The sequence below is a fragment of the Aythya ferina genome (genome assembly GCF_964211825.1).
Source record: "Aythya ferina genome assembly, chromosome: 3".
NCBI lineage: Eukaryota > Metazoa > Chordata > Aves > Anseriformes > Anatidae > Aythya > Aythya ferina.
This window is the reverse complement of record NC_140298.1, coordinates 71,892,631-71,905,471: the sequence shown is the minus strand read 5'-3', so window position 1 is coordinate 71,905,471 and position 12,841 is coordinate 71,892,631. Positions and strand designations below refer to the sequence as shown.

The window sequence follows — 12,841 nt, the reverse complement described above, 5'->3', positions numbered from 1 at the left end:
AACATTTAGTGCTGCCTTAACATGGTAGCCCAGTGTAGCATGATGTAAAATTTACCACATTTTACACATTGATGCAAATAGCCAGAATTAATTCAGCTTCACACCAATTTAAATATGCCTAAGCATAATTGTGTTGCCATATAGCAGGTGCTCTGTCAGTACCTCTAAGAGTAGTGCCCTACAAAGGTTTCTCTGTGGTAGATGAAGGCCATGCTGTTCGTACAGAGTGGATATTTTCAGTTTGTACAACTGGTTGAAGTGCAGAATTAGAAAACCTTGATTCCCTTCCCAGTGCTACATGTGTGAATCCAGCAGCCTGATTTTGATTAAGTTTCAGGTTTAGTTTATGCTTCGAACCACACTTGGAACAGGCTTGGAGGGGAAGAGGTGAAGAGGACATCATCTTTTACACAGCAGGGAAAGCCTCAGGTCCAGATACGTGATTTCAATGGAAAATACCAGAGTTTTTAGGTTTGTTGTATCCTGTCTGAATCAGTTGGCTATGGGAGGTGGGAGTGTGGCCCAGGCTCACAAAGCACATCATCTCTTTGCAGTGACAGGGACTGTGATGGCACTATTTTCTGTACAATGGGGCTGTTTGTCCTTCTTTGGGGTCTTTTTCAAATTATCATCAAACTTTCTCTAAGTGTAGAAACACTGCTGCTGTTGAGAAGGAGGTGCTTTGAAATTTGCATTTTAATCTGTGTCTTCCTGTGCACAGAGAAGGAGAGGAATTTGGTTTTTGCTTCTTAACCCTAGCGATAGCCATTGTGGGTCATCATTGTATTGATGTGGTAGGAAATATGCCTGATTTTTACAAAACAGTATTGTAGGCATTTTAAATATATTTGTTCTTCTGCATGTTCCTCTAAGTTTTCTTTATCTAAGCACTTATTCTAAATCTTCAGCAGGCAGTGTTGTCCTTCAGCCTTATTTCTGGTTATCAGAATTAGGGTTAGGTTATACTCAGCACTGTGGATAAAATCCCAAGAAGCAGCATGACAGCTCTTCCAGTTTGCTTCAGAATCTAAGAGGTTGGATTTTCCCTTCTTACGTGCCACAGTCCTCTGGATATTCTCCTCACCAGCAGGCCTTTTTGAAGCATTAATACTTGCATCTTGTTTGTTCCGTAGGCTGGGCAATGATGACAACCAGTTTGAGGTCAGCATGGCCAAGAGTGGCTGCGAGGTGCATCGCTTCGACCCCAGCATCAAGTCAGCGCACATCCAGGAGGGTCGGCGCCTCTGGTACCATCGCCTCTCCGTGGACTGGAGGGATCCCAACCCAGCCATTGCTGCTCACAGACTTCACAGCAACACAAAGAAGCTGGGCACGATATTGAACGAGTTTGGACACCAGAAGGTAAGGTGATTCTGTGATTCTTGCTGTCTCAGGAGCTCAGGAGCTTTCCAAGGTTATCTCCTGACAACATTTTTTTCTTCAGAAACACTTGCAAGGCATTCCTTCTAGGGGTGTCTTTTCTACCTTGCTTTTCCTGTGCGCTGGAAACAGCCACTTTGATTTTAAATCACGAGCCAAATACTTTCCTCCTTCTCCCTTCCTTTTCCCTTCAGCTAGCTGGTGACACTGGGCATTTGTGTTTTTGGTCCTATGGAAGTTCTGGTCATCGCTTGGGTAACAGCACTAAATTCCTCCAGCAGCACAGTTTACAAAGACAAAAATATTTGCATCAACAATCAGAAGAGAAGAAGTAATGGATGAGTTGTTTACATTTTCAGGGTTACTAGTCCCAGCCACAGTCTTCATCAACAAAAACATCCTGTTTTGCAATTGGCAGTGCTCTGTTTTTTTAACATTTCTTTTTTTTTTTTTTTTTTTTAAAGGAACTGTAAATACATCAGAAATCTTCAATTCTCAACTAACTGTTGCCAAAAGACATTTGAGGAAGTTCCTGACACACAGGATTAGGTTGCTTTCAAGAGAGATTTTCCCTCAGAGGATATACTAGCATGAATTGAAATGCTAATATACTTCATTGCCTGCAGCTAGTTCTGCATGTCTTTGTTTTCTTTTTTTTTTCTTTCATTTTTTTAAGAAATAGGCAGCCTGAGCTAAGGATGAGCTTTTCTGTAGGATTTACAAAGCAAGCAAGCAGTGCAACATTTGTTTGGTTTGTTATTATAAAACTCAAGATGTCCTTTTCAGTTCATTTCTCGCTTTTCTTTAGCATTTTCTTTTGGTTCAGCTCTCCTGATTGAACCATTTTGAAGAGAAGAGCAGAGAAAGCATCTTTTTCCTGCTTCTTAGTCATCCCGTAATTGTCCTAGGTTGTGCACTAGTGAAACATCTGGGGAGAGACGGAGATGGCTTCCCTTTGACGTCTGCCTCACATTGATTGTTTTGATTGTAGATGAATTACTCACAGAGCAAATGATTAATGACCTGATCCAGAAAAAGCCCACGAATGTTGTGACACACGAGACCTGCTGGGAACAGTCAGTTGGTTGTCATGGACTGGCTCGTGAGACCTGCTGTGAGTTAGAGGAGCGTAGCTACGAGTCTGAGCGTGCGACCTCCTGGGTGAGAGCTGCCTGACATGAAAGCACCCAGCTGCAGGGCACAGTGCACACATGACGTGTGGGGTCGGGCTTTTCTGTAGCTGTGCACACACAGCAGAGGATTTTGTTTGGTGAACACCATGCGTGGCCGTTTAGCCTATTCACATGGCTTCCCCGTGCAAATTAGGCCATTAGTGAGGTCAGGAGCTGACTTCCCCAGTCAGTGTGCAGCCATCACACGCTTGGCAGCCTTCTGATGCTTCCTATTTGGGAAATACCTGAATAAACCTATTCTACTTATGTTGTTCTACTTAGTTTTTGTCTGCTTGGAAGGCCACCTGAAGAGTTGTGTCTTGCATTAAGACACCAGTACACTCCAATTTACGACAGGGACATCAAAGTAACTGCTGTGACACTCACATTTTCGTTTTTCCGGTGAATGCAAGTGGAATGTTCCCTTGACTAAATAAATAAGTTAATTCAAAACAGTTTCCATAATATTTTCCAAAGCACTTTTTTTTTTTTTTCAGTTAGAAATTTGGAACATGCTCTTGGGCCCCTTCTTTTTAGCTTTAAAAATCCTGACGCCTACCCTCAAAGCTGCTCTCTTCCCACTTCAAGGGAGGAATTCCGAGCAACATCATGTGAAGTTAATGCCTCATTTTCTCCTTGCTTTTATTCTTAAAGATTCGGGACTCGATCCAAGACCCTCCAAGTGAATGAGAATATTTCCACTGACGTCAGGGACTGTTGAAGAGGGGACAGACAAGGCCTCCTGTAGATCTTACCACTGCAGTCTAAAAGGAAACCATGCTGTCTGGGGGGTTTGTGTGCAAAGACATCAAAGACGGGCTTATTTCGCTCTCTGGCTCGAATGAGAGCACACCTGCTATTCTGCAGTCAGTACTGAGAGCCCTCCCACAGAAGTGGAAACCCATTCTGTTATTATGACAAGGAACACAAACAGTTCTTCTGCTGTTGGAGTGGATTTGAGGAAGCGTTAAAATGAACTTGATCTTCCTAAAGGGCTGCGTGACATAACAGTCCTCTGTTCTCTGAGGAGTGTAAATAGCCTGGAGGTAGAGGAATCATCTCATTCTGTAATAGGATGAGATTGAAGAGGGAGACATGCAGTCAGACTATTTTGGGGAACTATGAGAGAGAGAAATCTTTTAAGTGCTGGAATAATCTCCAAAGGATGTAGTGAGAGTCCTGTTTCCTGGCGCACAGATCTAGACTGAAAAATTGCTGGTATATCTTCTGAGATATATCAGTATTTTCAGTATCTTCATATACCTGTATCTTCAGTATTTTATCAGCCACTGGAGAGGATAAAGATGTAAGAATCGATCTTTCTCATATATTTTTTTCCTAATCTTTTCTTTTTTTTTTTCCTTTTTTTCTGAGTATGGGTACTCTCCAGTGCACTGCTGATGAATAGTGCAGAAAAGGGAGAAAGACACCGAATGCTTAAGATTTCCTTTCTTATTTCATCACGGTTCGGCTTTGTGAAAGCTAGCTTTTTCATATTCTCTCACAGACTGCTGGGGCGAGGGTGCTATGGTACTGGTGTTCCCCACGGATCATTGATAACTGGATGGGGAACTTCATTCTTATGGGATCACTGGGTAACTGAGGTCAGAAGAGATTTTGGGAGTCCTGTAGTTCAATCCCCGGCCCAATACAAGGCCTGCTATGAAATCAGATCAGGTTGTTCAGAGTTTTTTCCACTCCAATCTTGAAAAGCACTGAGTTTTCCCCAAGGTGGAGACCATGCAACTTCTCCAAGCAATCTATTGTCCTGCTTGGCGGTCCTCATCATGGAAAAAAAAATTTTCCTTATATCTGGGTGTCGTGGTTTAACCTGGCTGGCAGCTAAACACCACGCAGCCGTTCGCTCACCCTCCCCCCTCCCTCTCTGGGACGGGGGAGAGAAATGGAAAGTGAAGCCCGTGAGTTGAGATAAAGACAGTTTAATAAGACAGGAAAATAATAATAATAATAATAATAATACAATGATGATAATAGTACTACTACTAATAATATGTACAAACAAGTGATGCACAATGCAATTGCTCACCACCCGCTGACCGATGCCCAGCTTAACCCCGAGCAGTCCGGCCCTCTCCCCCCGGCTAGCCACCCCTATATATTGTTTAGCATGACGTCAGATGGTATGGAATACCCCTTTGGCTAGTTTGGGTCACCTGTCCTGGGTCTGTCCCCTCCCAGCTCTTACTGCACCCCCAGCCTGCCCGTTGGCAGGACAGAGCAAAAGTCTGAGGTGTCCTTGGCTTGGTATAAGCACTGCTCTGCAACAATTAAAACATCGGGGTGTTATCAGCACTCTTCTCATCCTAAGCCAAAACACAGCATTCCACCAGCTACTAGGAAGAAAATTAATTCTGTTCTAACTGAAACCAGGACACTGGGGAGCCAAAACTGGACACGGTGTCTAGATGTACTGTCACAAGTGCTGAATACAGGGGGATAATCGTGTCCCTTGGTCAATGGGCCGTGCTCCTGCTAAAGCATCCCAGGATGTTGTTGACCTTCTTTGCACCATGAACCCAATTAAGAAGTCGTTTGCCGCCTTCTTGAGCTCTGCAGGTCAAACCTCACATGCTGCCATCAGTAAGGGCTGTGAATTTGCATTCTTTTGGCACAAGGCAGCAGTGGGTAAGGTGCTTTCCTGGAAAACAAATTAAACTAGAGAGGAGAATCTGAGCATGCAAAATATCATCTTCATTTAATCAGGAAGTGCTCATAGGCATATCTTTTGGGGGATGTCAGAGTTGCGTTCAACTTGTTCCACTCAAGTCATCTTGAACAAATCATAGGAGACCAAACTGTGCCATTGTTTATTATTAAAAGAAATGCAAAGAGATCTGTAAGTCCCAGTTTTGATTAGAAGGCTTTAATTTATGCTGGTGTCTGAGTGAAGAATCGTTTGTTTGACAACCTGGCTAAGAGAAAAAAAAAAGACTCCTCCCTTTCACCTGTTAATACAACACAACCCCAAAACCTTACACCCTGCAGCCATTTTGATTAATAACCTCATCTCCTCCTCAGCAAGTGATTTATCCCTTGCCTCATCTCCTACAGCAGATACTGCAGCCTCCGTTTCATGCTGCACTTCCAGTTCTGTGAAGAGTGGTGTGGAAGAGCAAAGATTAAAGATCAATTTACCTTTTTGATTTAAAATCAACTCCATGGTGGTAGGACATAAATAAATACAAAATAAAAGCCCAGGAAAACTGTATTGCAAATTAGTTGTGCGTGGGGATTTGATTAACCAATCAAAAAATTAACTCTCCAGATTGGGAGAAGCCCACCTTCAACTTCTGGAGCAACCGGATCCATGCAGCTACTCATCACCATGTGCGCCGTGGGACTGCAGGATGTTTTGTTTGGAGTTCTGTTGAAAGGGCTTTTTTTTTTTTTTTTTTTTTTAATATTATTATTCTTTGCTGTACTGTGCTTATTTTTTTTTTTTTTTTTTTTTTTCCGGAGTCTTAGTTCTAGAAGGAAGAAAGACAGCCTTCATCTGATGCTAGCATCACTATTTTCAGAACCGTAGGCTTACGTGGCCCTTTTTCTGTGGCTTCCATTTACTCCCCGGATGTATTTGTGCAGAACAGCCTTCGTTTTGGTAGGGCTGTCATACTGCCCTCTAAGTCTCCTCTGACAGGAGAGATCTTGCATTTTCCATAATATCTTCTTAGTTTTTGCCCTCTTGCAGCTGGAAGACAAGTGATCAGAGCCCTGGTGGGGTCTCAGGCTGTCACTGCCATACTTCTCTTCCTGCCCTGGAAATGCCTCCCCTGCCACCTCTTATCAGTCAGGCAGGCACAAAACCATAACCCAAAGACCCCAAACTAAACAAATGGATTGCCAAGGGATGGAGAAGCGTGCAGCTCTCCCTTAACTCACACGTCTGCGTTGGAGATAGCTGTTGAGGGCCTCGTAAACTCAAGGCAAACCTTTAAGGTGCAGTTCATCCCATGCAAGGGTGGGCACGTAAAATGGGCTGGGTGGCACGAACTGCCCGTCCCAAATTGCCCTTCAGAAGATCCTTTTTTTTCTCTGTGGTCTTTCCAGAGAGAGCTGGTTTGGGTTGCTGTGGCTAAGGCTGGGCGAGGTGCATCCCACCTCGAGGGGTTTGCCCTAGTAGCACAGAGGCAGAGTCCAGCTGAGTCAGGCAGCCTCCTCATCCTGTTCTCCTCTCTTTCTTAAATAATACCACTTCAGAGTGTCACCACAAAGCAGGGTAAGTGCTGAAGCGTGAGAAAATTCCATTAGCGACGAGCACAATGAGAAACAAATTCCCCAGACCTGCGAGAATCGTTTCCTCTCTCATCAGAGTCAGATGAAATTACGGAGGTATCCAGAGGACTCTCTTTTCCGTCTCATTTTTCCTGGCAGGGAATTACTTCAGCAGCCCTCCGACGTGATCGTTGGAATCATTTTTAATTAAGAAGATGATTTGCAGCTCCGTATTCACTACAGGGGTGGTAATTGCAGAAAGGCAGAGTTTAACGTGGCCGTGAGCGGCCCAGCTCTGCTGCGGTGTCGCACACAGCGTGCGTGTGTTTTGGGGCCTTTGTTGTGTTTTGAGCGAGTAGCAGGGAAATACTACCAGATGTGACCTGTGCCACGCTGCTAATGCGTGCACGTGGGAGTGAGCCAGGAAAAACAGAGGGGATAAAAAGGGAGACTTGCTTCTGTGCTCCGACAGCGGTGCGGGCGGTGAGCAGTGCAACAAGCAAATGCCACGGGGCTGGGAAGGGGACCTGGGGAGACCACAGGGAGGGAGAGCATGCTTAAAAATTCTCTGTCTTAATTCCACACCTCCCCTTTTCTGATTTTCTTTTTTTTTTTTTTTTTGCTCCAGCTCCAGCCTTGGATTTCTGTGTGTAACCAGAAAGATAAGGATGAATTCAAGAGGGATTAGGCAAGGTGGATGGCAGCCTCAAGGCGTGCAGAGAGGAAAAACTGTAGGACGTGGGGAGCTGTGGCGGTGCCTCCAAACCCAGCTGCGTGCTCAGCAGCTGTCTTACAAGTCCCGAGTTCTGCAGATGTCTCACACGCCTGATTTCTGTGCTGGTTGTGCTGAAAGGGAGAGCACCAGAGATAATAACTTCAGTCAAGCTAGCTAGAAAATGTAAAGCAGGATCTTTTTTTTAAGTCATGCCATTAAAGCGAAGGCTCGGAGTGCTGGAGAGCGTGTTATTCTACAATAAGCATCTGCCTCGGGCTCTGTAAATTGATTTATGGGTTCAGGCAAGGCTTATTACCCGTAACACACACACTCAGGCCCTTTGAGGTTATGTTTGTACATGCTGGGCCCAATTCATTGGCGGTGTAATGGGACCAATTGCTATTCCGGAGCTGCAATTCGAGCACTAGCTGGTGTGTGTGCCTTTCTCTGTGTGGGTGTGCCAGTGAGTTTGTGAATTTTAGTCCTGCTGCTGAAAACCAAGTGGCAATCGAGCTGGCGCAGCCATTTCCAGCTGGTTTTGGGTCTCTGATCGGTGATTTCCTGCTCACCACCTCTCCCACCACCTGTATCAGGCACTAGAAATGCATCGTGCATTCCTGTGCGGGGTCATCTCTTCCTCTCCTGCAGATCTTTGCACCTTCTTTAAATTCTCTCCACCGATCCTCAAGGTATCGATAAGAGCAGTGGTGTTTCTGGGGACAGGTGGTGTTTTGTACGCAATTAGCAGGCACGGAGAGAAGATCTTTTAAATGCTAATGTTGGCTGGGAGAGCTACAACCTGTAGCCTTTGCTTCCCCTAGGAAAAAGGCTGGTGCGGTGCCTGAATTGTAATGAAAGCATTTTGCTCCTGAAACAGAAATGAGGTGGGTCTGCTCTGAAGGGAACCCCACAACTCTCAAGGCATGGCATCGTTTGCTAAAAATTAGAAAGTGAGGAGGGTTTTGTAAGGTTTTCATTCTCTATCTTTGTTGCCTTTGCTGTTGTTAAGGAAGGCCCCTCAGAAAAATCAGGTATTCAGAGTCTGTTTCCCCCGGCTTCCCTGGAGCACTGCACGGGCTGTGTTCATTCCCCAGCACAGCTCTGTGCTCCAACATCATTTCTGCATCAGCAACAACACCCCACGAGAGGGTCTGGCAGCCGGGATGCTGTTTGCTGTGCTCAACCACTTCACAGCAGCCCCAGCCCTCCATCCCTTGCTCACACACACACTCGCAGCTCCAGCTCCTCCTGGCTTCGTGGGCAGAGCTCCTGCTGGTGATCAGGCTGATAAATAATTCAAGATCAGGTTTTCTGGAGCTGCCTGGTGGGAATTCTCCACTTCTCCGCTTCTCCACAGGGATTTAAGGACCCGATGAGGCAACGTTTGGATTTTTCCTCTGCGGTGGGAGAGCTGCACAAAGCAGAAAATGTAACAGGGTGCAACCAGGAGCTGGGGCAGAGTGGGGATGTGCACTGGGGAGTTGCTGATGCTCTGTGCAGGCGAGGAGCTTGCTGCTGGGGGAAGTGCTAAAGAGCCCCCGTGTCCTCTGGGTGGCTCCTCGCCCTGTTTCCTCCGGGGAGGCATCACTTGGAGCCCTCAGCTAGCAGTGAGCTGCCCGTTGCTTGTCCTGGAGATTGTTTTCTGTTTGAAGAGGTGGAGGAGCAAGTTGCTCAAGATGTTTGTGACAGGAAACGGTGCTGATGCAGAAGGATGGGGCATTTGGGAGCTCCCCTCTTGCTTTGCAGACACCTCCACGTCTCCTCTCGCTGCCCCCAGCCAGGAGGGACCCCGGCTGCCTGACCGACACCCTGTTGCTTTCCTGGCTGCCGTTTCACCATGCTGAGCTGGTGCTGGAGGTAACGTGGCTAAATTGCTTCCCGGCTGCTCGCCCTCAATCGACTCTGCTCCACCAGGAGCTTTAAAGGCTGCCCAGGGGGCAGCCCAGGGTGAGATCCCTGTTAACCCCAGTGCTTCAAAGAGACATCAGGGCAGACAGAGCTCCGGGCTGTGCTTCGGGAGGCACTCTCAGTGACAAGTCATTACCCTGAAGAGGAGAAACAAGCGTTGGTGCTGCAGGTGGTAACTTCCACTCCTTGAAACCCATTCCTTCTCAGATGTTTTCTATGCTTGGTTGTGCATGAGGAAAGGCCATCGTTTTTTTCCTCAAGTGGGACCGGCACAAGGCTTTGCAGAGCAGCAAAGCGTTGAGAAAACATTAAAAAAGCCCCATTTTTCTACTTTCCTAACCTAGTTAGTTCTAATTGCTCACATTCTTACATTTGGAAGAGAAAAAGAGAATAAATGTCTTGTAAAGGTTGATGCTTCAAGCTCTGTAACGATTACTCACAGTGCATTACAAACCACACGGCTCGTAAGAGCGCAGACAGAGCAGGCTTCCTGCCCCTGAAATTTGTCATCTGACTGTGAGATGACGTTTGGCTAGCAGAAGGATGTTGCTTTGGTCCCCTAGCTTTTGTTTCTCTTCCCTCCCTGGCCGTTAATTTAGCTGTGCAAAGATCCCAGCCCTTGTGGGGCCTGCCTCAGCCCCAGACCGATGTCCTTTGTCCCCAGGGAAGGAGATGCCCGTAGGGGAGGTCTGAGGGACAAGGGAGCATGGGATCCTCACAGAGCCACTTCTTCTGGGACTTCTGGGCAGGAGAAGAGCCGCAGCCATCTGCCAGTGTGTTTGGGGTGGAGATGGAAGTCTTCTTTCTGCAGGTTCGCATCCTTTGCTGCTGAAAGGCTGCCTTTAACCAGGACCACAGCAACCTTTTCCTCCCCTCCCCATGCAGACGTTACAGGCTTTAATTCCCTAATACAGGCTTTAATTCCCTAATCCCGCGGCCATTTTCCACTGCCCTTTGCCTCCCCCAGCCTCTTCAGCCTCTGCACTTTTCGTCCTCAATGTCTCTTCTTCCCTCTGCTGCCAGCCCTGCCTGCCTCAGGCAATCAGGGAGCCCAGGCTGCAGAGTTTTGGGCATCCAGGTGGGATCAATGCAGACCAGTTCATCTTCCAGTCCCGCTGGTAGCACCCCAAAGAAGCACAGCAAGCACAGCCTCATGAAACTTTGATATTTCTGCTCACAGCTGTGTTGTTGTGCCCTTAAATTCAGCCTCTTCAGGGTCTGCCTCAGCTCGCTAATGGCACCTCATCAGCTGTAACGGGGCCTGCCTGCTGACTTGCAACATTTCTGCAGGTTTTTCTTTTTTTTTTTCTCTCTTTTTTTTTTTTTGCTGTTCTCTAAATAAAGTCTTCAGTTTGCACTTCAAACGCATCCCCTGCGTGAACAGATGGGCACGAGCAGCAGCTCAGGTGGAACAGCGCAGGAAAACTGCGCTCCCCCGGGAGTTTCCCCGGTCCCGCTCTGGGGAAGAAGCACACTTCAGCCTGGCGGCATCTGCACACCGTGGCAGGTCATCACGTCTTGCCAGGTGTGAAATTGGGATAAAATCCTCTTTCTTTGCTTGCAGAAGATCCAGCTCCCCTCCCCCAGCTCAACGCAAAGCCAGTCTGCAGTCGAGGTGGGCCGTGCAAGTTGGTTTTCTGAATAGCCAACCGCGACATTAAATAATGGCTGAAAATCAAAATGAGGCACCTGTATTTTGTACTTTGCTGTAATATTCTCCTTTCAGGCTTCATGGCTTCTTTGCTGTCATCCCATACTGTTTGGAGGAGCTGCCCATCACACTCAGGATGGCCTTTGCGTAACTTTCCTTTGAATTCGTTCTCCTTGCTCGTGGTGCACGTAACCACTGCTATTTCACCTTTTTCTGTCACAGGGTTTTGTGGTGGAGAAACAAGGGACAGCGATGCGTTAGTGTCTTTGGTTAGTGAGATGGGTGAATTTTCTCCACAGCTTCACCGCCGCCACCACAAGATCTGTGAGGGAACGATAACGCGCCTTGGCTCTAAGAGCAGCTCAGAGTACAAAGCTCCTCATACCAGGAGTCGGAGGCAGGAGGAGAAGGGCTGTGAAACTTCACGTGCTGTCCTGTCACTATTAGCCCTAGGATGCTCTGAGATAATTATTTTTAAACACAAAGGCCACTGTAGATAGGAGTAATTACGTATATGGTATAACGGGAGGGCCAGGCCTCAGACTTGCTGCCAGTAATGCAAAGCATTTCCACCTAGCACTTACATTTCTGTTGCAGATTGATGTCCTCAAGGCAGACGTGGAGAGCGCCGAGTGGAAAATTCTGGAAAACCTGATCCTGGAGGATGTTGTTGAGCAGATCGGGCAGCTGGTCTTCGAGGTGCACATCCACTGGCCTGGCTTCGAGGTCAGCGGCAACGACAGCACCGTGGTGCGGTACTGGTACAGTCTGCTCCGGGAACTGGAGCTGAAGGACTTCAGGCTTTTCCATACCTACAAAGACCTATCGAAACCACAGATGTTCCTGAAAAAGGCAGCCTTCAATGCCAGTAGCTGTTACACGCTGAGCTGGGTGAATACGAGGTGGCAATAGCAGGAAGGAATTGATGAGGTGTGACCACGAGCCATCTGTCCATTACTGAAGAGGACCTTGGAGTCACTGGCTAAAGTTGCTAAATATGCATACAGCAGTTGCTGATTAAATGGGCTGGCTTTTATTTTTGGGCATTGTCAAAAGATCTGGCACTAGGAGAAGATGCCTGCTGTAAATCTGTAGGTATAGCAGTGTATTTGCCAGCAAGGATACCTTCTTAGAGGACAGGCATTCTGCAAAGGTTTGTCTGGGGAAGCTAAAGGCGGCTTTTTGAGTTCAGCCTGTCTCACACGCCTGGCAGTGGGACACAGACACTCGGCTGCAGGAGAAGCTGCCGCCAGAGCCCCTCTCCTCGCCCTCCAGGGACCTTTTCCGTGTAATGCCAGCCACAGAAGGCAAGGCTTCACTAGTTTACCTGCTCAAAGAACAGCTCGTCTTAAATTGCTCTTGCAATGGCTGTGACAAATGGTTTCTCATCTAGTGAGATGCTTATTTAAAAGTGAAACCTGCTCTTTTTTAGCTTGGTTTTGGGTTCGGGTGAACGATCTGCGGCGTGCCTTTTCCAGTGCTGCACCTGGCTGCTTCTCAGCACATAGCTTCCCTGGCCCAGCCTGCCTTTCCCCGACAAGGGCAGGACAGACCTCAGAGCTGCACAGGCACTCACAGAGGCAGTGGCCACCTGCCCTCGGAGGTGTAGGGACGTGCCCTGCTCTGCAGGCACGCTGAGCACCAGGTTGCCTGCAGGGTGCTGCCAGCAGCCAGGCTTGGCTGTTCCCTGAGAAGCTAAGCAATGCAGGGAGCTAAAAAGTCTATAGCAAATTGTTTCTTTTTCTAAAGATTTTTGACATTAAACTTTGCATTGAAATACCA

At 47.2% G+C, this 12,841-nt stretch overlaps 1 protein-coding gene across 1 annotated transcript in view; it reads left to right on the top strand.

Moving 5' to 3' along the window:
* METTL24 (methyltransferase like 24) overlaps window positions 1–12,841 on the top strand; it is a 33,984-nt gene extending 21,143 nt beyond the window's left edge. Inside the window, exons 4-5 of the mRNA XM_084515646.1 lie at window positions 1,134–1,362; window positions 11,657–12,841. Of these exons, the coding sequence (XP_084371772.1) occupies window positions 1,134–1,362; window positions 11,657–11,971 (544 nt within the window). The 3' untranslated portion in view covers window positions 11,972–12,841. The remainder of the gene's footprint in view (window positions 1–1,133; window positions 1,363–11,656) is intronic.